Genomic DNA, 26972 nt, shown 5'->3' on the forward strand with positions numbered 1-26972 from the left:
TCATGTTTTGTTGTGATAGTCCAGTTTTCCTTGAGCCTACTAGGTTTTCTAATCAGCACCATGACTACTGTGGCAGATTTTTTGACAGTTAAAAATCTGACACGGCATCTGCGGCATTCATGGCCTGTCGTATTTGCTCATCCTGTCCCCCATCATTGTCTCACATCCATCCCATTCCGTCCACGGTGGCCTGAAACGCGATTGTCATGGTCGCAGGGAACATGGATTAAATGTAGCACGAAGAGAGAGAGAGAGAGGTGTGAATGTGTGTGTGTATATGTGTGTGTTACAAAATAATTAATATTACCCTGAAAACGAAAAATTGCTGAAAACAACAAAATTTGATATAAGTACTTGGCTTAGGCATATTATCTCCAGTAGGGCCTTATTTCTTTGTTGTTGTTTTTTCTCTTTTCATAGTAATGAAAAAGACAAAACAAAATCTCACTGGCTTATCTAAAAGATATATGGCACTGAAGGCAGGGAAGCTGATGGCATGGTGATGTGTGGCTTTAGACTTCCAGAGACTCCAACTCTCCTGTTTTCGACGCGAGATCTCCCGCCGAAAACCCACTTTTCCAAAATCTCCCGTTCTCCCGCTTATGATTTAATTTCTCCCGCCCTGGCTCTGTGTCTCCCGTTGGAAAGGATTTCTTACTTATTCAGTTTCAGTTTCAGTTTAGTTTATTTTGCACCAAGCATTAAAAATATACAGAGCAAACAATAAAAACATGAATGTACAAAATGAGATATAAAAAGAGAAAAATTCAAAAGACATACAACATACAATTAGAAATAATGTGGCAGTATGACTACATACAAAGACAATGCCATTGGTGGGGGAAGCAGCAAGAAAGGAAAAGCCCTTGTGAGTAGCTGACCCATTGTACTGTAACATACATGTACATACCTTTGACAGATTTAAGAAAAAGAAAAATGTCAGTTAAGTTGACAAAACAGAACAAGTCAAAACAATGCAAACATTACAAAAGAAAACTACGGAGGTATGGACGATAACAACACAGAAAACAGCAACAAAAAAAAAAACTATTGCTATAGTATGTTGAAAAAATAGCCTTAGATAGCACCAGAGAGCATCTAAAACCCTGGGAATTTCGCGCTTCGCACACATCAACTTGGAATCTCCCGTTTGCTAGAGGTTTCAGGCGGGAGAATCTCCAGATCAGAAGGTGCTTTGGGTTGGAGTCTCTGGACTTCATCCTCCAACTCATCCTAGGCAGACTCCAAATTTCTAACTTTCGAAGAGAGATCTCCCGCTGAAAGCCCATTTTTGCAAAATCTCCTGTTCTCCCGCCTGAGATTAAATTCTCCCGCCCTGGCTCTGTGTCTCCTGTTTGTAGTTGTACGGTTATGTAGATGCCAGTCAATTTCATATGCATGCAGGAATAGCATCTACACTTTTTAAGGCAAAATATATCAGTGGCGGATCCAGAGGAGGGTGCACCGGGGGCGCACCCCCTCTTTATATTTGTTAAAACAAAAGGAATAAAAAGAAAAAATGGGGGGGGGGGGCTCTTGCACCCCCTTTAATTTTGTTAAGGCGCCTCCCCTCTACGGAAATCCTAGATCCGCCCGTGTATATGATTTGAATCACTGAATTATTACTTACCTAGTGCCATCGTATGTTGAAAAATAAGCGCGAGATAGCACGAGAGAGCATCTAGAAAACTATTGACCCAAGGGACATTGTGCTTCACACACATCAAGTTAGAGTCTCCCGTTTGCTAGGGGTTCAGGTGGGAGAATCTCCAGATGAGCAGGTGCTTGGGGTTGGAGTCTCTGCCTAGGCTGACCTACCAAGTCTCGTGTCACAGCCAATCTCATGCTTGCCCACTCCGCAATCATTTTATCATCTCTCAAACGATAAACACAAACAAACAAACCACAGCACGAAGATCAATAACTAACATTGAATGGAAAGCTTGCTAATGTTTAACCTGTCTGTTACAGATGACAGCTATTTGCTATTCAAAAATAATAATCCAAAAAGGTCTCTAAAACTTTTGCCACCTTTTCAGTTGTATCATTGGACTCATTCACCCTTGAACACAATTTTTGGGGAAAAAATTGATAAAAATAATGTCCTTCAAGACCCACCATCCCCAATAAATGGATGATAATTGTGCAACTATATTCAGGAATGAACCAAAGTGCACAATTTCTAATCGGAAATGAAAAATCTTACAGCAGTTTTTCTTTCTGACTACACTGTAAATATTCCAGAGAGGTCTCTGAAAATTGTGCCATTTGACTTCTCTGTGTTTTGAATTAAGTGCGTATCAAATGACTGATTTTTACTCAAACAAGGGAAGTATAAACACAGCCTTTAACACGTTAAGTCATGCCAGTCATACAATCTAGACTCATTCACCCTTTACCAAAATTTGGGCAAAAAAAAAAAGAGCTCAAAATGATGTCTTGCAGGACTATCTTGCATAATGAATAGATGAAAATTATGCTAGTTAAAGTGTGTTACAAGCGTGCGCCGGATTTGCACAAGATCTTCTTCCAAAATGAAATCGCTAAAAGGGGGGGGGGGGGTTGGATGACATAAACTCTATCACTTCGGTTGCTTCACTAAATCACAGGTAGATCTAGTCACAGTTTCTCATTCCTAGCCAGTTGAGAAACTTGGCATAACTTGGCATCTCTGTACCCAGGACTTTCAGTGACCTCACAGACAGTTCTTGCAACCAGTGTGACAGTAGTTTGGCATCAGCTATTAAATCCAAAGCAAGAATTTCTGTTGAACAGTTCGCTGTTGCTATGGCAATTACAACTTGAGTTTAGACGAGAAAAATCTGTCAGGACACCCGGCTGTTGATAGTCCTGCGCCTGACGAGAGAGGGCGTTAAACACTTACCACCAGAGCGGGTTAACCCGCTCTGCTTACCACCAGTGAGTACCGTTGGTAGACGTATACAAATCGTCTGCTGTGAGTACACAGTGTAGATAATTATTTATTACATGTATAATTATGATGTATGTAGATATGATGTTGTGATGTCACATAAAAGTACTTGTTTTATGAAATTAAATTTCCCGAAGTGACAGTACGAAGCAGCGTTCGATTTCACAAGTGTTTTGTGACATCATTTCACTGTTTGGAGTGTCATGGAGTGTCAAACATGCTGACATTCATAGTCGAAAATACACTTTGGAAAGTTGAAAAGGTTGGAGTTCCGCAACTAATTCACTCCCAAAGAAAGAATACGTGCTAGTGGCTACTAGCTGGAGGGGCAAATGCTCTATGGTTCCAACTCGCTATAGTTATTCAGTAACTGTTGTCAGTTTTTGATGCGCAAAATAATCCACAAGTTTATTTTTTATGCCTATGCCTGATCGGGGGTTTGATGCCGCCATTTTCATTTTGAACTCTATAACATCATAAAGACATATATTTTGTATTATTATTTTGAATTAGAAATTAATCCTGTAGTGACTGGTTGCCTAGAGCCACACATGATTATATGTATATTTTACTATTTCAGAATGATGGTCTGTTTCACACTCCATTGTATACTGGAAATGACGTGAGTGCTTATCACGGCATTTTCCAAACAGTGCACTATTCGAGAAATGTCACAAACCAATAAATAATGTGACCTCTAAAAGCAATTCTGACATAGCGCGCTGCCTCGTATGGTCACTCGTGAAACTGTAACAATATTCCTAACAAAAGCAATTCTGACATCACGCGTTGCTTCGTACGGTCACACTGTGTCTTTAACAATTTTTCACAAAGTAATTATGACATCACAAAGCAATTCTGACATCGCACACTTCTTCGTTGGCCGCTTCGTAAAATTGTACTTTATTCTCTTTCTAATGTTGAATAAAAATAATTGTGACAGCCCGCCCTTGTCAGGTGTATAGGATCCCTCCATAACATCGCATCCAATACGAAACTTTTCACCTCACATTTTCCCATTCTTGTGTTTTAATTTTCGTTCCCATATTATGCAGAATAACTCTGCCGAACTTCGAGTTTCTGGTTAAAAATTTTGGGTCTTTGTGTCTCCAATTTACTTCGGGACTGCGCTCCTCAGTGAATAGGCGTATTGCTACTTTTGAATTCCCTCTGCCCATTGTTTTAACCAGAAACTCTAAAGACAGTACCTAACCTATATCTTAGAGAGTGACAGATGATCAAGCAATGAGAGCCTGCACTGCAAAAAGTCCGGTGTTAAATATGAAACACCGCGCTGGTGTTAACTTTCCTGTACTCATTCATGGTGTTAGATTAACACCTCCGGGTGTCATTTCAAAATACAAAATTGTTGTTGTTTTTTTTTTAATACTAGTAGTTTCTTGGGGACTGAAATTCTTGTTAATTCTGAACAAGACGATGAAGAATTTCCGATAAAGTACTTGGTTTTTGAAAAAAAAAAGTGTAAACACATTTAACACCACAGTACATTGTAACACCAGTTGGTGTGGTCTCCTATTGAAGCTGGACGGGTGTTATACTATTGAAATTAACACCACCAATATCAAATCAACACCAGTAAGTGCGGTGTCATTAATGAATTAACTCTAGCGCAGTGTCAAAAATATCACCAGCCACAGTGTCAAATTAACACCACGAAGTGCCAGGTGAACACTTTTTAACACCGTCACAATACATTTTCTACACCTGTGGGTGTGGTCCTTTATTGAAGCTTGATCGGTGTTAGATTTAACACCCATGGTGTTAAATCTAACACCAATGTTTTTAAAGTGCGGGAATTAGAGATGAACCAAATGTCTTCCTTTCAGTGAGGTATATCAAGAAAGCACTTGTGTATTAATGTAGACAGTACTGTCTCTGTGTACATCTTTTTTTTTTTTTTGTATTAGCGGATCAACCATTTGGGTTAACTCAAAGGGAATAAGATCGTTGTGACGCCATCTCTTGAACCTCCTTGGTTTTACTGTGTACCACCACAACAGAAATAATACTATTTGAAGAGGTTCCTTAATTGATATTATATTTTGGATCAAAAATTTGTCCTTTAGTGATTGGTTGAAAGAGCTTCACGTGATTACTGGTATTCCCTTGTTTTGTTTAAATTTTTGATCCTAAATATAATACAATATACTTTGCCTTATTTCGAGTTTCTGGTTAAAACTAGGCCTCGGTGTCTCCGAAAGAGCTATTCACCTCTGCCCATAGTTTTAACCAGAAAATGCTGTGCCGTCACCCTGTAAAATGCAACAAATAACAAAATAATTGTGACGTCATAAACCAACTCTGACATTGGCGCATACATCGTACCCGGACCCTCCCCCTGACCGTAACCCTAATCCTAATCCTGAACAAAATCCTAACCCTAACCCAAAACCTAACCCCAACCCTTATCTTTATAGAATTATTCTAACCTTTATCACTATACTATTTAATCGGGGGGGGGGGAGGGGTAATTGCCCTCGGGGAGTAATTGCCCTGATCTGCTGACAGATCTCTTCACAACATTCCATCCACTACACGACGTCTCACCTCGCATTTTTCCCATTTCCCCCTTTTTTCTGACCCAAAATACAAAACAAATATGCACTGTCTAATTTCGAGTTTCTTGTTAAAACTATAGGCCTCTGTGTCGCTAAAAGGACTATTCACTTCAGTGCTATATGAATAATCCTTTTGTATCAATCTCTTCCCATAGTTTTAACCAGAAACTCTCAACAGGGACGGCGCAGCCGTGGGGGCCGTGGGGGCCATGGGGGCTCGGGCCCCCACACTTTTTGTGCGCCATACAAAGGCTTTTTTCAACCCGGAAGTACGTAAGAGGCACTACAACGGGAGGGGAGAGAATGAGCTGAGGACTTTTTTATTTTATTTTTTATTTTTGCTTGTCAGCTGAAGAAACCCGGAAGTGGACGGGGACGGGGAGAGATAAGCTGAGGACCTTTTTTTTTGCTTGTTAGCTCATGAAACCCGGAAGTGGGCCCCCACACTTTTGAAAACAGTGCGCCGGCCCTGCTCAAGGCAAAGAATATTATTGTACACAAACACACACACACACGCACACACACACAAGAAGAATGAGTCTCAAGCACGCCATCTGTAGATCCAACAAGAAGGTTTTATTCACAAAATTTTCAACCCGCCTCGGGCCTTCGTCAGTGAAGTGTATATATATGCATATATATATATATATATATATATATATATATATATATATAAGTATTGGAACAAGTTCACTCGGTTGACAGCAAGTTCATCCGTATTTATTGCTACTCGGAGTTTCATGTCACCTCCATGAGGCGCAATCATCAGGCAAATACGGATGAACCTGCTGTCAACCGAGTGAACTTGTTCCAATACTTCTGTCTAAAGCTCTTCCTTTGAGGATATCGAGCACTCTTCATATGAAGGATAGAATCACCAAGTGTATATATATATATATATATATATATATATATATATATATGCATACATATATAATGATACTTGTAGTCCGCGTGTTGGTACCAGCTAGTACAGAAAAGATGACGAAGTAGGGTGGTAATGCATTTCAGTCCACCAGTGCTATTTATTCAGACCAAATTTCGAATTGTCATTGTCGACCCTCAGGAAGACGAATGTATTCGACGAAAATCTGTTCTTAATAAATAGCACTGTTGGACTGAAATGCATTACCACCCTACTTCGTCATCATATATAGATATAAACTATATATAGTATAAAATGTATATTGTTTTTTGTTCACTTATTGTTCTCATATTCTATCTTCTATGATATCATAATTATGTTGTAAGGTAACATATCTATTCATTCTCTTTCCCAAGCCCCTAATGCTTAAAAATTCTTATTCTTATTCTGCTTCATATAGTTATTATCACTACTGTTATCATTGTTATTACTAATATTAACATTATTATTATTATCATTGTTATTTTATCATTATAATTGCTATTATTATTATCATTATTATTGTTATCATCATTGTTATTATTATTATTGTTATTATTATTAGTAGTAGTATTTTCATCATTATTATTATCATCATTATCATTACTATTATTATAATTATTGTTATTATTGTTATCTATGACCACCATCTAGAACCACATGATCCATTCGACAATTATGTAATAATAATAATAATAATAATAATAATAATAATAATAATAATAATAATAATAATAGTGGCTACTTGTATAGCGCACAGGTCCACTTTTCAGTGCTCATGGCGCTTCAAAAATGAAAAGATATCATATATTTACATGCATATACATATTCAAACATTTCAACAAAGAAGAAAATGGTAGACAAAAACAAATATATACCAAATAAAGAATACAACATATAAATACCAGTTAAAAATACAATATTGATTCAACATCGAGGACAAACAGCAATTGCAGTCCTCAGTATGAAAGGAACAGATAAGTTTTAAGTTTGGATTTGAATGACTCTGTAGATGACAGTTCCCTTAACTGAAGAGGTAACTGATTCCATAATTCCATGTAAGCGTGCTTCTAGCTTCTATTATGATATACTCTTTGATGTAAGCTTCATCATGCGCTAAACCTGCATACTGCTGCTACACATGTCCATGATGAATGAAACGAAAATCTGTGCAGATGACAGCATGATTTTGTCATCGAAACACAAACATACAAAAAAACAACAACACTGAGACACTTGTAACCGTGGTGATACTAATAGTACATGTTTATCATTTTGATATTGTTCTAGGAATAGATCAGGCCAGAGATGATCACATCAGTGGCGGGTGCAGTTCACACGAAGTTTGAGATGACGTGGCTGATCGGTACCTGCTACCTGCATAATACTGTGGGTGAACTGAATAGCGTGTTCTCATAATCGCCGCGCCTGTGTGGCAAGTTCTGCGGTGCTAGCGCCAGCTAGCAAGCCGTGCCGTGGGAACACGCACACACGTAGTAGTGAGTGCATGCAGTGTGTGTGTGGCTCGCGCGATTGCGATTTTGATGTGTACTGAAAATTTTCAGTTGCGAAAGACATCGCATTCAAAATGGCGACCTTCCTACGTGTCAGGTTAGCGACATGTGTTGTATTTTTTATATTACTCGAAGTATCACTCGCATTTGGAGTGGGAAGACACGATGCTGAAAGACATGATGCCATCGAAAGGGGAAGAAACATTGATTTAGAGGATGTAAAGCACAGAGTAAGGCGTGGTGCATTGGCCGACCAGGAGCAACCTCCTGCTGGCAACGCCGGGGTCGGTGGCGGCATCGCCCGTGGTGGTGGTAGAGGTATGGACATGCTGCAGCGGGGCCGTGGAGCCGGTGTAGTGCCAGGCAATGATGCCGATAATCAGTTTGGCAGGAGGAGGGACATGAGGGACGATTTGCAGATGCAACAGCAGATGCAACCAAACAGGTTTGGAGCGATGAATGCCGGTCCTGCTCGAATGCCGAATGATCAGGGAAGGTTTCAACAACAACAAGGCCAGCCCCAGGCCCAGGGAGGTTTTAATGCACAGATGCAGTTCCCTCAGGCTCAGGGAGTTGGAGGTCAGGGCCTGCGGGTAAACATGGATCAAAATCCAAATTTTAGGCAGCAACCGCCACAGGTCCCAGACCCTCAGACACGGAAAGATGCAAAGAAACAGCCACCAGCCAGACAGACACCCATGAGACCCATTAGGATAGCTGACCACCCTGCCTGCGCTGCTGATGTTCAGCACATGTGTGCCCGAAAGGGAAATAATTTTGCTGTGCTTGATTGCTTACAAAAGGTAGGGCCTAAACAAAATTTATCTTTTCTTGTCCTACACCTACAAATGTAGGCTATGTCATTGATCATGCTAAGTAATATAGGTACCGTAGTTATGGGTAAACTCCGCCGAGCGGGTAAAGGCGGCCCCCAGCGTGCGCAGTACAACTACTAGTAAACCTTACTTGTAATGCGCGCGCTGGGGGCTGACTGTACCCGCTAGGCCGAGCTTACCCATAGCTACGGTACATTTTCTGAATGGGAGGTTATACATTTTGTATACAGCCCAGTCCCGTATAACTCGCGACAGGGCTGTACCTCAGTCCGGGAAACCCGCTCATGAGGACCGCCCCCGCGTACGAGGATGGTCCCTCCTCATGAGGACCTCCCCCCGCCTCATGAGGCCCCCCGGGGAACGCCTCATGAGGCCCCCCATTCACTTCTTATTCATCTCACATCTGACGTATAAATTGTTGCAACTTTGCACGGTGATTTTTTGTTACACACACATGTCCACTATCCATGATGAAAAGAAGAAAAAATCCTGTCTGTTTTTTTTTCAAAAATCGAGTTTTAATCAACCGATGCAGAGCGCCCATCAAAACACGGGCGCCAGCGCGTTCGCACAATGCAAGACTGCCGCACCTAGCGGCCTGATCCGACTAAATATTTTCGATGCTTTTTTCTGCGGCTCTCACCTCTCCGCGCACGAATCAGCCTCGTGAAGCTGAAGCCTGACATCTTTTTACACAAATTCGTAACGAGAAAAATTAAATCAGTACTAACCTGATCTTGTCCATATATTCCAAATTACTATTCCACACTGATAGAGTAGGTGGGTAGATGACATACTCCACTTTGTTAGCAAAATAATCACTTTGTAGGTATGACGAGTTCACTCTCTTCGTCAATTCCGCCCACGATTCTGCCGCCCGCTTACCGTTTGGGCGCTTTCTCTGGAATCATCCCGCGACGCGACGTACGTCGCATCACATCACGCATCCAGCACATACCAGTCTGGTATGTGCTGGATGCATGATGTGATGCGACGTACGTCGCGTCGCGGGATGATTCCAGAAAAAGCGCCCAAACGGCGGAATACATTGCATACTAGATGGCTACACAGTGTAACTTCAGTTTCAGATTGCGCAGGTACATGTAGCATTTACCACAATTGCTCTCAAAGAGTGAGTTGTTGCACATTTTCTCTGTATGACTGTGGGGACTTCCGTGGAAATGGTCTTTATACACAGTTGCTCACTCATAAAGGTTTTTAGTTTTGCTGTATTTACTTCAGAAGATGTCTAAAACATATGACATTTGTATTTCTCAAAGAAAAAAATAATAAAAACTCCCTAGCATGCATACATCTGTATATAGTGTACATACCACCTGTATACAGTGTACATACCAATAGTTAGAATTGTCAGCTTTCATTTGGATTTCTAAATTTTAAAATAGTTTTACCAGATATGTCACATTCTTTGGGCCACAGGGAAAACATAAAATGCACAGTTGGAGTCCTGAGTGAACTAATGGATAAAAGTGTAGAATTTTGTAAAATTCAGGAAATGCATAGCCTTGACAAAGATTTTATATTGAAGTGTATGTGTATCATTTGTCCTAGCATGGTAGCTTTTATGAGTACACTATGTACGAGCAAATGAAGTGATGAGAGCACTTATAATATGTTGTTGAAAAATTCAACAGACCTAGCACTCTTTAAGTAAGGCATTTTGGTTGATTGTGTGAATATGTGCTGAAGTCTGAATGCGGTAAAACTTCGGGAAATAGTAAGGAAGGCCTTTGTCATGGTCAAGTCTTGTCACACCCAAATTGCATCATCAGAGACCACACAAAGTACACTTGTACTGTATGTCTCCATCTAAATAAACTTTGTACAATACACGTAAAGATATTGAAAGCCTTCTTTGCAGAGTAGGCCAGAAATACTGCACCTCACATACAGTGTATGATGTACTTACACTGCTATTGTTCTTCTATCAAGAATGTAAATACTGAACACTACCAATATTGATATTGCCCTTCTGACTTCTATTCTTCCTATCATGACCGCTTCTGATTTTTGTACAGCTGTCGATGCTACATCTGGTATGATTTCGTTCTGCGTCTCTCTGATACAGGTCTAATTCAGAACTGTAGATAAAGCCTGTAGACGTAATGGAATGGTATTTCTGAGGCATTCAAGATAGCACACCCACATACACACATACACAAATACCAATTCAGGGAATCAAAGATTGTGCTCTTTGCTACAGTAGTACTGGTAGTTGGTTTGCCTACTCAGGGGTGGCTGTGAAAAAGGATGTATTAAGGCTGTACTACTTTACAAAGTCTAACTCTTCTGTTGTTACTTTCTAAAACACCACAACATGTACAGGCTGTACTTCTAAAATACTATTACTGCTACAGTTGACTCCAGTCATAACAAAGTCCTTAGGACTAGCAGTTCTATTCAGTTACATATGTACCTGTATCTCAAAATTTTGTTAAATGGAACAAAAATTTTACATATTCAAAGATATAAAGATAATTTTACACGACCTGAAATTTTACTTCGTACATGTAGTAACGAAAGTAAAAAAAAAATAGCCATGTTCGTTTTATAATGGCAGTGCCCTGTACTACACTGTATTTATTAGGTGATCCGAGTATCCTCTCGGATCACCTTCTGTATCTGTACTGATTCTTTATTCTTCTTTCTTTATTTCTTTATTTCTCCGCAAAAGTTGTGCAAGAGTTAGCTCAGAAAGTGCATTGCCAATCAATGTCAAACTTATACCATATATGTATCATGTCGCAAAGACGACAGCGCAAGTAAAATCATAGTGATCAGTCGACCGTGACGTCACTATGACGTCATTATATGAAAACACATTTTCATGCATATCTCATAAATGGAATGGAATTTTTTAATGTAAATTACGTCACATATATTTCAAGTCAAGCGGGTTCTACTCATTTTCTCAAAAATTCATATTTATCTTAAAGCGCGCGTTGAAATATTTGTATGCTCAAATCGAGCTCAAAATTGTTTTTGCACACGTTTCAGATCATTTGGAGCATTTTTTGAAAAATTGAAAAAATTGGACGGACGCGTACGCGTGCGCACATATTCGCACGCACAGCTAGTATGCAATAGAAATTTTCAGTTTTTTTACACGGATGGGATGTCCAAAATGTCAAGGAATATTTCTACCAAGTTTCAAGTCGATCCGACTCAATATGACGTCATACGGGCCCGTCAAACTCAAAATTCCGCGCGTGCGTCAATGGGGATACACAGTGCAACTATGCCAAACAACCGCCAATTTTAAATCGGATTTTACTCGTCAGGATGGATGGTGACCCCCCAATTTCTTGACATATTCTGAAAGCTGATGAGTTGTACATGTTATTTCATGGGTTGGCTATGCTGACAAAATGATTAAAAGATATCAAATTTCTTAATAAAGTCAAAAAAGTAAATTTTCAAAATGACGTCATCAAATTCCAAGTTTACTCGAGCGTATCTCACTTATCCTTTGCCATTTTTCACCCAAATTTCAATATGTTGAAGCTTATGAAATGTTCTTTCATAAATGTAAAAACACAATTTTGATTTAATGACGGCATCACCTCGTAAAAATGGATTGAAAGTAACCTTGTCAAATTTGACCAGTTTACGTGTAATCTCTATGGCAGTGCAGTTTTTCTGGAAATGAAAATTGACATTACTATCTTTATCGAGCACTAGCTCACTTATGTTTCGGTGAATTTCTACAAGATTTTGATATGTTGTAGCGGAGACTTTGGGCTATCGTAAGTGTGCCCTTCGTTTTTTCATACGATGTCGGGATCACGTCAAAAAAATTGGTTGAAATTAAAGTTTATCTTCGATGTATTGAAATATTTCTTTCTTTTTGCAACTTTATATGCAATAACTCAAGAAAAACATACCCTATCACCACCATATTTTGCACATGTTTAGTTCATGTCACGAACATTATTTCATAAAATAACAACTACTTGATCAGACGCCATCTTGGGTATGTAAATTAGGGTCAAAGGTCATAAATGTTTCATCCTGTATCTTGGTGAATACATATCCTATCTTTCCCATATTTTGCACACGTAAAGACCATGTTACAAGGATCATTTCACAAATTAACTACTTCTTGCTCAGATGTCATCTTGTCTATGCAAAGTTGTGTCAAAGGTCATATGTACTTCTTTCTTTATCTTTGTTATGACGTGGTATCTCTATGGGAGGGAATTTTTTTTAAATGTGAAAATTGACATGATTGTCTTTATCGAGCACTAGCTCACTTACCCTTAGGTGAATTTCTCCTCGATTTTAATATGTTGTAGCTGAGACTGTGCGCTATCGAATGTGTGCCTTCCTTTCTTCATACAATGTCGGAATCATGTTAAAAAACTTGGTTGAAATTAAAGCTTATCCTCGATGTATTGAGATATTTCTATGTTTCTGCAACTTTCTTTGCAATAACTCAAGAAAAACAGCCCCTATCACTCCCATATTTTGCACATGTTTAGTTCATGTCACGTACATTTTTTCATAAAATAACAACTACTTGATCGGACAACATCTTGGGTATGTAAATTAGGGTCAAAGGTCACAAATGTTTCATCCTGTATCTTGGTGAATACATGTCTTATCTTTCCCATATTTTGCACACGCAAAGATCATGTTACAAGAATCATTTCACAAAATAACCACTTTTTGCTCAGATGCCATCTAGGTTGTGCAAAGTGGGGTCAAAGGTCATATGTACTTGTTGTATCTTCGTTATAGTGTATACAGATTTGGTACCAAAGATAGCAGATATGACTCCCTTTTCTAAATGAGAATCCAAACATCACACGGCCAATGTCTCTGACCACAGATGAAACCTGCATGGTCATGCCTATTGCGATCAGGACTTGAATCATTGATTAAAAAAAAGATTGGATCACCTTAATTTGTCAGTGATGACAAATTACAATCTCTAGTTTTGAAACTACATTCTATCTAATCCAATACTACTACGTACAATACTATGTGTACATACTTGTATGTACAGTGATAGTTCTATTGCTACTTGCTGCTACGTACAATAGTTCCTGTCTGCTGTCTAGTTCAATCTGTCTTATGTTGCTATTGACAGATAATAGACCAAGCAGTCCGTAGAATTACAAATGTCAATGCCATCAATGTACTGATTTGTTTCTATTCAGACTCTGCTTCGATATTATCCACCACCCTCATTATTTTCAGATAGGCCTACATGTGTTATCATCCACTTGATCGTGTGAAATGCAGTACTCCAGAAATAACATTCAAGCTGCTGAGTTCTGTATTGTGCAAATTCTCTTATAAATGATAAAATCTGCAAGATGAATATCAGATGAACAGTACGTGAAGCTCTGAACTTTCTACTCAATACTCGCCTCTGTCAGTGCTTACATTGTATATTTACATAGCACTTAGGCGGTCAAGTTCCAAGTCACACACATTATACGTCACACACATTATACATCCACACAGACGCAGATAGAAAGGCAGAAGCATAAAATTCACAGAATGTTTGTAACAGATCAATGGCTGTGTATTCAGATGTTCTCATCAAATAGCTGTACACTTTGTAGTTTGCTCCAGGGCTATTGAAATGCATGGAAGTTGGCAGTGTTTGCATTCATTTTCGATTAGATTTAGTCTGAAGATGCTAGCAAACAATCTGTATGGTACTGTTGACAGCTGTAGACTCAAATTTGTCTTTTTTTTACCTACATTGTTGTATTTTAAAAAGTTTTGTATCATTGACAATTAATTTGTTCTCTTTGTGATAATATATTTCTTCAATTGATCTTCAACGTCTCCTCATACAATAGATGATGGTATTTCATTTTCTGGCTGTAATAATTGGCATCTGGGTTTATATGAAATGGAATCCAGGAAGTGATAAATTAGGATGTATGAAACAAATTAGTATTCACCATTTCAGTTATGATCAGGTATCACAGTAATCTGACTGGAGACAAATAGTGGAGCCCCATTTTATCAAAAGATATGCCATTGTATAATTTCCCTTTACCACACAGGCTGCCATAGACTTATGATAGAAATCAACTATATAGGCCCTCATCAATTATAACTCGTCATCAAACAGGGCCCAAGTACTAGTATTCTTTTTACAATATCATGCCATTACCAGTATAGATGTGAAGCAGTGTCTTTAGGAGATGACTTTATCTATTACCTTGCTGTCATCTGTCAGTGCCGCATTTAACTTTCTGCATTAACATTGTAGAAATATGTATTTATGTATTTTTTTTATTGCAGATGTTTTGAGCTTATTTTTTCTGATATTAAGCCTTTAAGTTATTGGTTGAAAAGTATTCTACAAGCTTGTAAGTCATTTATGATTTTGTAACTCTTGATGTAGTAGAAATGGCTAGATAGTATAAATGACTTGAACCTTCTTTATAATTTTCCCTCATCCTTTGACAATGCTCCATTTTGCATGACTGCTTCACTAAAAATAAAGTGGCTTATGTGCCCAGAATATTATAAGAGTATTTTGCTCAATCCCCCTTCTATGCATTGAAAAAGAGAAGGCGTCTTCAGAGTACAGCCCCCTCCCCCCCCCCCCATTTCAATACATAGAGAGGAGAGTGCTTTACACACACAAACACATGTAAAATGTAAGGACTATTTAGATGCATGATTTATCATTTAAACAGAATTCCCCTTTTATGCTGTACTAGCTCATATTGAACGTGCTCTGCTTGTGTGTGTGTGTGTGTGTTTGTGTGTGTGTGTTTGTGTGTGTGTGTGTGTGTGTGTGTGTGTGTTTGTGTACTGTACTATACATGTGCATCCATGTGTAAGCTTCTGTCCTGGATAGGGCAATATGTAATGCTCTTTTTTATGTAGCTCACTGCTCACCATTTATATTTAGGCTTTTGTCTGCAACGAAAGAGGTCAGCTGAGGACACTAATTATGTGCTTCAAACCCACTGCAGCCAAAGTGTGTCCATATTGTCTGGCTGCTGTGTCTCTTCCTGTTTACAGAATGTAAACTCTTTAACATTTTGTAGATTGGAGAATATTTAAATGAGATTTTTGCTTGAAGCCCAAGTGGCTCCACAGTGCCGAATGTTACGCATTTGCATGGATTTTATTTTCTTGTTTATTGGGTGTTGGGTGTATGGCATATAATGTACAATAACTCCTTGAAAGGGGAATATAAGTGTATGTCAATGATGGGTGTGGCTTATACTAGAATATCACGCACCTTTGTGTGTGTGTGTGTGTGTGTGTGTGTGTGTGTGTGTGGGTGTGTATGAGAGAGAGAGAGAGAGAGAAGGAGGGGGCAAGGGAGATACAGGTGGATATGAACATGCCAGAAGCCATTTTGAAAATGCAGATGGACCAATGGACAAACTGCCAATTTGTGCAGTTGTTTGATTTGAGTATTCTAATGTCATTGCACAACTGGGATCGCATGCATCACATTGACAAATAAATGACAAGTGAAGATGCCTCCACTTAATTACAGTGTAAGTTAAAGCAGCAGTATTTAGGTGAACATTTGGTCCAATTGATGATACAAAAGTTGATTAAATATTTGATCAAGTGTACTACAGTATGTACAATATTATCTGACATTATGACAACTGATTATTTCTTCATTCTGTCATAGATCTCAAATGACTGTAACATTTAAATCAAAATTTTTTGGTTTGCCCCCTCCCCCCTCCCCCCCCCCCCCAAAAAAAAAGTGTTTTGCTTTTTTTCTACATTGAGTATATTCTCCTGTAGCCGTAGGTAGAATGTTAGCCTATAATTGCTGGCAAATTTCTGCCTATGATAGAGTGTGGTACAATGTGGGGGATGCACATGTCAAAGTTCGTTGTGGTCATGATTGAGATGGAAATGGAATGATATCTGGCAGTGTTCCTGATGATAACTACATGTAGCCTTCTGCTCTATAGTTAGCATGAAACAGTCACAGATTCATCAAACACAACAATGCAGCTTCAGTCCTGTGTAGGGAAAAAAAGTGTAGGTGTATCAATTTATCAGCTAGTGTTTTTTTTTTGTTTTGTTTTTTTTTACTAGCTTTTTTATTCTATCTAGGTTTAAGGGTAAAATATATAATTTTTTTTTCTAGGCTTTAAAAGTTCAAATGTTATTTTGGAATGTTACATGAGGAATCATAATGCTGTCCTGTTTAATATTAAGTTTCTGTCGCAGTGTATTGTAGCGTTATTACCTGTCTATCAAATGATATACTAGTACATACATTCTCATTAATATTCCTCTCAATTTCAGTGGGAGAGAGAGAACGAGAGTGAAAGAGAGAGCAAACAAAAACAATAACATCAACCAAGCTTACAGGTGCATGATGATAAGGTGATAAAAAAAAATGAGTGCCAAATCGGACTCCATTACCTGCCAGAATGAGAGTATACAGGATAGGTATCTTGAGATTTGTAAGTATCTTGCAGGTGGTCGGCTGATATAGTGATAAAGTATTGTACATGACTTGTTTCTTTTTGGTTTATCGCCATGCATGAATGTCATTAATGTGATGCAAGTATTATTATTATAGCACAGGCAGTGTGCTAGGTACACAGCTGTGAAAGCATCCCCCATCCACCACTTTCTACAGAAGACTGTGTCACACCCCCCCCCCCCTTCCCTGGGGAGATACGACATTTTCGACTGCAATAGAAGCATCATCTATGCGCTTGGCTGGTATACTGGTGATCATGGAGTATGATGATCAGCTGGTGGGAGGGGAGGAGAGACCCCCCCCCCCCCACCAGATTTCCCCAATGTCCTTTCGTCGCGCGGTCGGAATGTTGTGTGGTGTCACTAAGTGGTTCATCTAGCCGACGACATAATTCATAGCCCTTGGCCATACGTGCTTCTGCAGTCAACAGTGTTATAGCTCAGTGCCCAGACGCTTAACAACAAATGCGTCCCGCTGACTGCGTTATGATCATATTGAAAATGGCGTTCAATTTTTCAGAGTATAGTGGTCATTCTTACCTCTCCCTCGAATATTTTGGGAATTCAAGGAATTTCATCTGAGAGGAAGGGTTGCACTTGATCAAAGCAGCAAAGTTTCAGGTGCTCTTCTGTGGAAAAAAAGAAGAAGAACAATTCAGCATATGATTTGAAAGTCACTACCATATGGTACAAACGTTGTACATAATTCATATGATATGCGTTGTATACAAAAAATGTTGTGACCAAGCACGTAACATCCTGGAATGGCTGTTATAATCCTATTCACTGCATATGATGTGTAGATTTTGCCAGGAAATATACTTCAGTGGTCAAGGTACACTATGTAGTTATCCCATAACACTAAAATTTCATCCATCTTGCCATTGTTCATGGTCTGCTTTACCTTTATTCATGTCCACCACTTCCACAACAGTCAACGCTGAAGAATTGCTGACTTGTGATTTAGACAATAGCAGTTATAGGATTCTTATTTAATTTAAACCACTTTATGAACAGAATGCCATCTTCATTTGTACATGTGAATACATCCTACTCCTCAATTATCTAACCAGTGTGCAACCGATGCATCGTGCCCTACAATAGTGCGAATGCTGCACAGGCGCATTGACAAGTTTAACCACATGTAGACATGGTAATTGCAGTAATTACAATATTCAAAGACTTGAGTAAAGCCGAAAGGGAAGTTTCAGGTTACATAATCTGGTGTGAGTAAGCCAGTTGTCCACTGCTCCTAGCAAGTCAAGGGACTTGGATACTCATAAAATGATGTCACTTGGAGTAATTTCCTAACAATGTGGGGCATTTTCTGTCAAACCAGTGTAGCATTATTGGATGTTTGTTCAAAGAAATGAGTGCTGTGTAGCACACATGTTTGTACCATTTTATGAACTTTGATTCAATTTCGTATGGAATAGCTTGTAAACTGTATTCAAATTCTTGGTTTGTACATGTCAAATCATAATTCATGTTCTTTTGTCTCAAATATAAAAGTCTAATGTGTCAATTTGTCAATTAATACTGAAATTTGTCTCTGCTTGTAAGCAAGTTAAGAATGCTGAGATTAAATTTATCATTTTTTTCAAATAAATTCTTTATTTTGTCATTCAAATTGGTCGGAATTAAGTGGGCCTTTAACCATTGATTTTCTGTGTGTCGGTTGATTAGATACGTGGAAATCAGTGCTGTGAAAAGGGAATGTGTTGTTACACGTGATTAAAGTGACATATAATGTGATATGTGATTGATTTGAATAAGACAGCAGTTACGATACTGTAAATCTGATCATTTTGAGTTAATGTATGGAGTAAATGAATGACAAATAGAGGAATTTATTTTGTTGTCTTGTGCTTAACATGTACTTTGACCGACAAATTAAAATTGCAATTGATGAAAAGGAAAAAAAAATGGATTACAAAGCACAAAATTGAATGACAGTGTTTCAAAGATGATTGATGAAATTGAAATGAGCATTCACACATTCCAAAGTGGATGAAATTGAAAACACATGTAAAAATTGAAGAAGTGATGGCATAAAAGGATAGGCAAACCTACTGAAAATGCTTCAAATAATTGTGTGCCCCTGTATGATTGCCTATTGAAGGTACATGTACGTAGATGCTACAGAAGTTGTTTACAATCTTTCCATAACACAGTATTCATGTACATTGTAGTAGTGATGAAGTTGATTTAAAGAGCATCTGGCTTGATTTTCAAAATGATTGAATACACAGGTTCTTGTTCTGGAAATAGGTGTACATGTGGTGTACATAAAGTTGATAAGAAGGTGCGAAAGGCTTTGTAGGCTACTAACTGGTGACACAACAGCTAACCCCTTATAATGCCTCAGATAAGTAATATCTGAATATCTTGAGTACAATCGCATGCAGTGTGATCCAGATCTTTTCTTTCTTACTAAAAGAGAGAGGGAGAGAGACAGACAGAAGAAATGCATTTGATTAAAAAAAAGATGAGAAAGCAATTCTACGTTGTACGTATTTCTGGAAATTATAACTTGTAGCTTCAAGCTTTGCATATATGTATGTACACTTGTTCACTTTGTGGCAAGACCAGGGGGGTGTTTCATCAACGTTTGTCAGCGCTGACAATTTCAGCAAAATCCTTGGTTTTGATTGGATGAGATGCTCTGGTCACTGACTGTTACTATGGTGATTGTCACTGTCAGCGATGACAACTTGTCAGCGATGACAAACGTTGATGAAACACCCCCCAGGAGTCTGGAAGACTGGTCTCAAGCAAATATTGATAGAGGCAGTACAGAGTACAGTTTGGGTTATACACCGAGTACACTAGTATGTAGCTACGTAACCCACTGTGTAAAACATGTCATGGTGCACACTATTAGGAATACTCTTTCATTTGCCTTTTAGTGATGTGAAATTTGGTGTCCGTGTTGAATGGCTACTGTTGAAACATGTTAAAACATTGTCCTCAAAGGCCTCAAAATCCGTCTTTAACCAGTTGAATTTGTTTGCAATATATTGAAAGGCTCTGCCAAGAAACTTGTCTGAATGACGTTATTTGCTATGATGATGATTGTTTTGGAGCATTTTGAGATCAAAAGGGTGAAATGATTAAAGTCGGTGTACCCAACTTTTATTCATGAATTCCCAATTCACCCTTGCACGATGGATACTGCTGTGGTCCGATATATCGTATTTGAATTATAAATCAATTACAACATGACATACAATGTAAAAACCATAATCAGGTATGCCCTGAGATTGCAATCTTCCTGTGTACCTTTTTGGGCTAATATTTCACATTGTCGTTGTTCCCCAACTGAAATCTTGTCATCACAGCATTAGTTCACACATTCCTTATGCATATAGGTCTCCATTTTAAAGCAAAAAACTACAGTTTCTGCAGGCATATTGGAACTGCGTTTTACCCTCTGGAAGACTTTTCTAGTCTTAAAATGTCATGATTATTTTCTCCAACAAATGTTATGGTCACGATTGTTCAGACATCTCTGCTCCATAAGCCAGATGAAATTATGTGTATTTCCATCTTCTGCTTGTGCAGTGCCAGAAACATTAAACAGGTACGTGTAGCTTGAGAAGTGTAGAGCAGAGCATTGACGCCATGCTATACTACCCTTGCACAATGGACAGGGTTATTGGGAAAAGACGTACATGGGCCATATCCGTTGCTCTTTTATGTGTGTCGTCGCAGTTTTGCATTCCTTTTGTGTGAAATCATATTTCAGACACTGTTGAATGGGTTGTACAGTTTAGCACAAAGTTTTGGAATCTATGGCCATTGTGACGTGGCAGGACCAGAAATAGTACACCTGTAGGTTGTGTACAGTGTAGGTGTGCAGAATGGATCATGAATGACATTTATTTGTATCATGCTCCAGCCTCAAAGTGTGTCATATATATATTTTTTTTAAGTTTGTCTGTCCATACATCCATCACTCTTTAAGATGTTGTCATCACATCTTATGCAAAGCATTTTTTTTTTTTGTGGGGGGGGGGTGGGGGTGGTGGAGGGGGGGGGGGGGGGAGGGGCAGGGGCAGGGGTTGGTTGTTAAATGCCTCTGCCCTGAAGGGTCCTGGTAATATCTCTTCTGATTGCATGTCTGTTTAAATCTGTCCGGGATTTTGTCATGATCTTGATTTAAGAAAAAAAAAAATGAATGGATCTTCACCGTACCAAGCACAAGTAATGCTACATGAGGTGTAGATACATGTATATTGATTTGGCGTTGAGCAGAAGACTTTCAGGTCAAGCTCAAAGGTTATTAGAGAACTCTGGCTAACTATGACATTTTCATGATAAGCTCTTAATAACTTCATGTATACAGGAATGAACAGTAAAAACAAAACTTGGTATTAAAGGATGGGTGGAAATGGCTTGATATTATATGAATGTTGTAGGCCTATATTTTGCAGTGGTTTACTTCTGTGATTTTTGTGAGTTGACCACCATCTGCAAAATGAACAAATTGTGAAGATGTTGCTTCCCATAACATGAATACAATGTTTGTAATCTCTGAGGCTAGAATTCATTTTTTTTCAAAGAGAATCTTTTTCTTGCTCATTTCATCACTTGGGTTGGTGATTGCAAATTTAAGAAGTCATGAAATTGTCTTTCAAGTCCCAATTAGCAAAAGATTATACCCTCAAAATACACACAACTGTAAAGTGTATAAATTGACAGTAGTGAAAGACCAAAGGTCATGTATGAAAAAAAAAGAATTTACCTCAAAATATGTACTTTTAGCCATTTTGTCACTTAGAAATGACTATATTTGCATTTTAATTCTAAAAGAAAGGGTGAATATGAATCAATCTGATTATTTGCATGGATTTGATAGTGGTGATAGGTCAAAAGTCAAGGTCAGAGTTCACTGTTCTTCAGTTTAAACCATTTATTTCCCCACCATTACAAAGTGTACATGTACTTCAGCTAGGAATGCTCAGAAGTGATGTGTAATGGGAAGGATAAAATTAAATAGACAGTTGGGTGCCGGAAATGTCCATAGTGAAAGATCTAGAGGTCAAAATTAAATATGACTCTAATTCAGGTAAAGTACACCTTGTATTATGTATGTTTGCAAGAGTTCTGACTGTGGCAAGGCTAAGCCAATTACCATACCTTTCAACCCCTAACCATTTCTTGTATTCCAGAGCATACCAGATTCACTGTGGATGCATGATACAAGTGTTGAACATTGTGATGACTGGTAATCCAAATGTCCTTCATGGTAATACATTGATGGGGTTACACTTGATCTACATAATTGCAAACTGTTGCATAGGTTATTCAATTCATTTAATTTCAATTCAATTATTCCATACTGTAAAAGTGGATATTTTCGCGCGACTAATTTTTCGCGCTTGGCCGGGTCAGAAGAGTTTCGCGTGTTTTTGATTCCGCGGAATCAAGACATCACGCGCAGGAACTTATGGCAAGCAAAAATATTCGCATGCTTTTATTTTCGCGCTAGTTTCTGGTTGCGCGAAATGCGCGAAAATTTCAACACCGCGAAAATTTCTACTTTTACAGTATGCTGAAAAGAATACAGAAATTCACCTACTCATATTGCACATCACATTTACAGGGAAAACGGAGGAAGAAAAGGTATGAGACCTACCGAGGCCAATTCCAGTCCAATGAATATAAATGGTACAAGTTTTAATTCAACAGAGAGATAGAGTACAACTACAGGATAAGAAATGTGCACTATTTAAAGCAAAGAGTAGAAAAGGACAACACACAAAAACAAACATACCAACAAACAAAAGGGCAGTTTTTTGCAAAAATTATTCAATTGCGCTTTGGATTAAAAACATTTTGTATTTACACCTAAAGATAACAGTGTTGGACTCTCTGCTGGTAACTCATTCCAACATTTTGTTCCAATGTATCAGAATGTAGTGTTTGAGAACTTATCTGTATACCACTACCAGTAGTATCTGTATATTCAGGGAATAATCTTCCAACTCATTTTTGATAAGCAATTTCAACTGATGAACAATATTTCAAATGGTATTCTGTACACTTATGTGGAAGAAAACTGCTCACTGCTATGGACACAAAAGTTAGTTTGTGTAGTAGCAGTGGTGTATAAATGCATAGCAAATTGCAATACAATGTATACCAGGAAAATTATTCCCATGTGTTATAGTAGACACTGGACAATTTATGACGTTAAGATGCTTGGAGGTTGATTTTATCCTTTCTAAAAGATATAGTTGTGTTTTGCCAGTTCAGATGGGGAGCATTTGATGGTAAAATTAAAATTCTTTATGAAGTAACAGTGCTTTAAAAAAAAAAATCAGATACCTCTAATATAATCCATATATCAGAAAGCTTGTACAATGTACAGTATGTGACATATTTTCTACTTTCTCCAACATATGCCCATAATGTGCTGTCTCTGTAACTCCAAACCTTGAAAATCATCACATTCAGCACCTTGATAACTCTACCTCGTAAAACTGAGGTGCTATGGTTTTTTTTTTCTTCTTCTTCTTTTTTTTGTGCGCTACCAGTAAAGTTCAAAGTGCAGAGTCTCTTCTGTTCCTGTAGAGAATATCATTCAATTTGTATTGATCAGCTCCGCTGGAGAGACAGTCCGGACAATATAGAGATCATCACCTTTCAGACAGCACTGTGATGTCATAAAGCTCAGACAAACCAGATAAAGCAAATTCTTGTGTGCTGGTGTGACAATTATGCTGAAATGTCAAAGGAGAAGTTACCATGGGAATGATTTTTTTTCCTTCATTATTATTAATCCAAACTGTCTGGTAATACCAGTAGATTGGTAGAATCCTTTAAAAATACATTATGTGAAAAAAGCCATAATCAGTTGAATATGAGATAGATGTATCATCCGCCATGAGTTATTTTGAACTGGCTGGCCTTATCACAGAACTGTACATAAAATAAAAAAGGCTTGCCCAGTCACGACTGTGTATGTGTATGCATCAATCATGGCTGACACAATCTTATTTTGTTTTCTTTTATCATTGCGGTCAGAATATTGACACAGTCTACCACACACACTATCAAAAGTATGCAGAATTTAGCCACTCTTAGATGCTTTTCTTTCCATTTTATTGTTTTTCATTTGTTTGAAAATATGTTTGCTATGACTAGATTTGTACATACACAGATACACACACACACACACACATATTGTCTGTCACACACATTGATGTGCACATGCAGTGCAAGCACACAGCAATATTGCCTCACCCCTTGTTTGATGGATTTCATGTATTAAACCTGTACATGTGCATAATACAATAATTGCCATAATTAAATAGGCATGGGCTTGGGGAAGGTGGGGGGGGGGGTGATATCTTGGTGGCACTGGCTATTTTTTCACAGGACTGCACTTTTGCTCAGTGAGGACTATCATTTTTTACATGAGGCCCATTCATACTTAAAATGAAGGAGCATGATGTTTTGTGCTGTATTCTGTAATGTGAATACAACTACAATGCCAAGTGCCTCATGAAGTACCATGGTATTTAGGCTTGGTAATGCAAACTTAACGGAAAATATGCATACAAGCTTTTGAGTGTGAATCGTGCCACAAAATTTGTTGTATCACCAACCGCACTGTGGTGTACAATGTATCAGCACCCTGACACACCTCTGTCTTGTCCCTATAAGAGACTATGTACACTGTAAAACAAGGAATGTTTGTGTGCATTTTAATTTTTCGAATTTCACAAGAGCTGAGATTAGCGAAAATTAAAATGCATGTGCAAGTTCTTGTCTGCACTATACGCATTGAATGTTAGAGGCAACTTGCGAAAATTTCATGCTGCGAAAAAGGCCGTCGGCTCCAATTCGCCAAAATTTTATGCCACGAAAATTTTGTGTTTTACAGTACATGCCTACATGCTGTGCTTATCTCAGAAAGGTACACAGTACTTTCAAGCCAGAAATGTCAAGTCTGTATTTTAATTTTATCACTGTGAATGAGGATGATATCATTTGAAATAGTGGGGTATCACCATGGTATTCTGCCAATGAGATCAGTGACAGCAAATCACAGTGGTATTTGATGCCATGGTAATTGTAATGTGTAGGCCTCTGCACAGGTATCTACCTGATTTTTAGTGTGTGGATGTTTGCTGCCTGCCTTGATTCATTGTAAATGGGCTCCATAATGCTTTTCTGTACATTTGACGGCAGAGAATATGTGCATTTTAAAAGCCAGTAGAATATCGATGTGACTTCCAGGAAATGGATGCATGAATTCCATTTTTTATTGATACAGACATGGCAGTAATTTAATCATCGTTATTCAGCAGTTTTTAGTCCTTGCTGTAGATGAGGTGTCTCTTCGTTTTCTCTGCATCTGATGGAAAAATATCGCTTGCATAAAATCTGATAGAAAATGTCAGTTTGATTGCCGAGACCTTGATAAATTGAAAGCCATTTTTTTTTTTATAATGCAGACACAGCAGCCATTTGATAATGGGTGATCAGAAGTTGAGTCTGTGAGGGACAAGGGAGACGTGTTTTGGGCAGGAAGATTTGGAATATTGAATTATTGATTACGAAGGCCTACAGACCTTGCTTTGGGTGTTAAAAATGTAAGATATTGAATCATAGATTTTGAAGGCCTAATATACCTACTGTTGTGGGTGGCAAGAGATGAGAGAATAAAAAGCAGTTGTTATGAATGCTTTTTCTGCGTGTGTTCACTGGTCAGCTGCATGCATGCATACACCGAATGCACTGTTGCACTGTCGGCTCCAATTCGCTGCAGTCCGCTGGGGAAACGATATGGCTAAAGTAGGCCGCTGTGTGCAAAATGTGCGACGTGTAATTCTATCCAGGCCAACCTGGGTGGATGAGTATTGGTGATTCATGCACCGCCAGTATTACTGGTACATGTGTCAATTTTAGCCAGTGAGAGCCGACAGTGGGGAATAGGGTGGGGGATGGGGGAGGACCGATGTTAAAGTTAGTGGCACACCTTTTTCACCTCATCCTTAAAAAAAAAATCTCTTAAAAAACGGGAAAAATACAGAATAATACCTGGAGCATAAGACTGAAAATTCAGTTGCTTTTTTTATCATTTGCTTTGTTTGGGGGGATGAAATTTTAAAACTTGATGATATCTGTTAGAAATACTCGGGTTGCTAATAGAAGGCTTTATTTTACTCAATATTTTGAGGTGGCTTAAGACGAATAGGACAGCTTATCTTTGTTAGTTTGACGTGGTGCCACTAAAACTGATGTATACAGCACAAATATTTTAGAATTTCACATGCAAACAAAGGTGAAGGTGGGACCGATTCAAGTGATGGTGTACCAGTTTATAGGATCAAGGGTTTTTTGTGTTGTGTTGTTTTTTGTCCCTGCCGAACGAGTTCGAGCAGGGGACTATGAAACGGGCTCCGTTCGTGTGTGTGTCTGTGTGTCCGTCCGTCCGTCCGTGTGTCCGTGTGTGCGTCCGTGTGTGATCAAAATCTTCAATTTGCTACTTCTCTGTCATTTACAAGCCAATTTTGATTCTGTTTGCTTTATATGATAGCACTACATGGGAGCTTTGATACTTCTACACAGAATTTCAGTCGTGACCTTTGACCTTGACCTTTGACCTATATTGTACATTTTGCTACAAAATGCTACTCCTTCACCATTTCTAACCCGATTTCGATTCTGTTTGCTTTATATGATGGCACTAGGTGAGGGCTTCAAAACTTCTACACAGAATTTTAA

General features: G+C 38.5%; 1 protein-coding gene across 1 annotated transcript in view; it reads left to right on the top strand.

Moving 5' to 3' along the window:
- The first annotated feature begins 7992 nt into the window (after positions 1–7992).
- LOC139728925 (uncharacterized) overlaps positions 7993–26972 on the top strand; it is a 31829-nt gene continuing 12849 nt past the window's right edge. Inside the window, exon 1 of the mRNA XM_071639854.1 lies at positions 7993–8732. Within this exon, the coding sequence (XP_071495955.1) occupies positions 8004–8732 (729 nt within the window). The 5' untranslated portion in view covers positions 7993–8003. The remainder of the gene's footprint in view (positions 8733–26972) is intronic.

The sequence above is a fragment of the Diadema antillarum genome, unplaced genomic scaffold (genome assembly GCF_040938485.1).
Source record: "Diadema antillarum isolate AM-2024a unplaced genomic scaffold, OU_Dant_1.0 seq00000205_RagTag, whole genome shotgun sequence".
NCBI classification, from domain to species: domain Eukaryota; kingdom Metazoa; phylum Echinodermata; class Echinoidea; order Diadematoida; family Diadematidae; genus Diadema; species Diadema antillarum.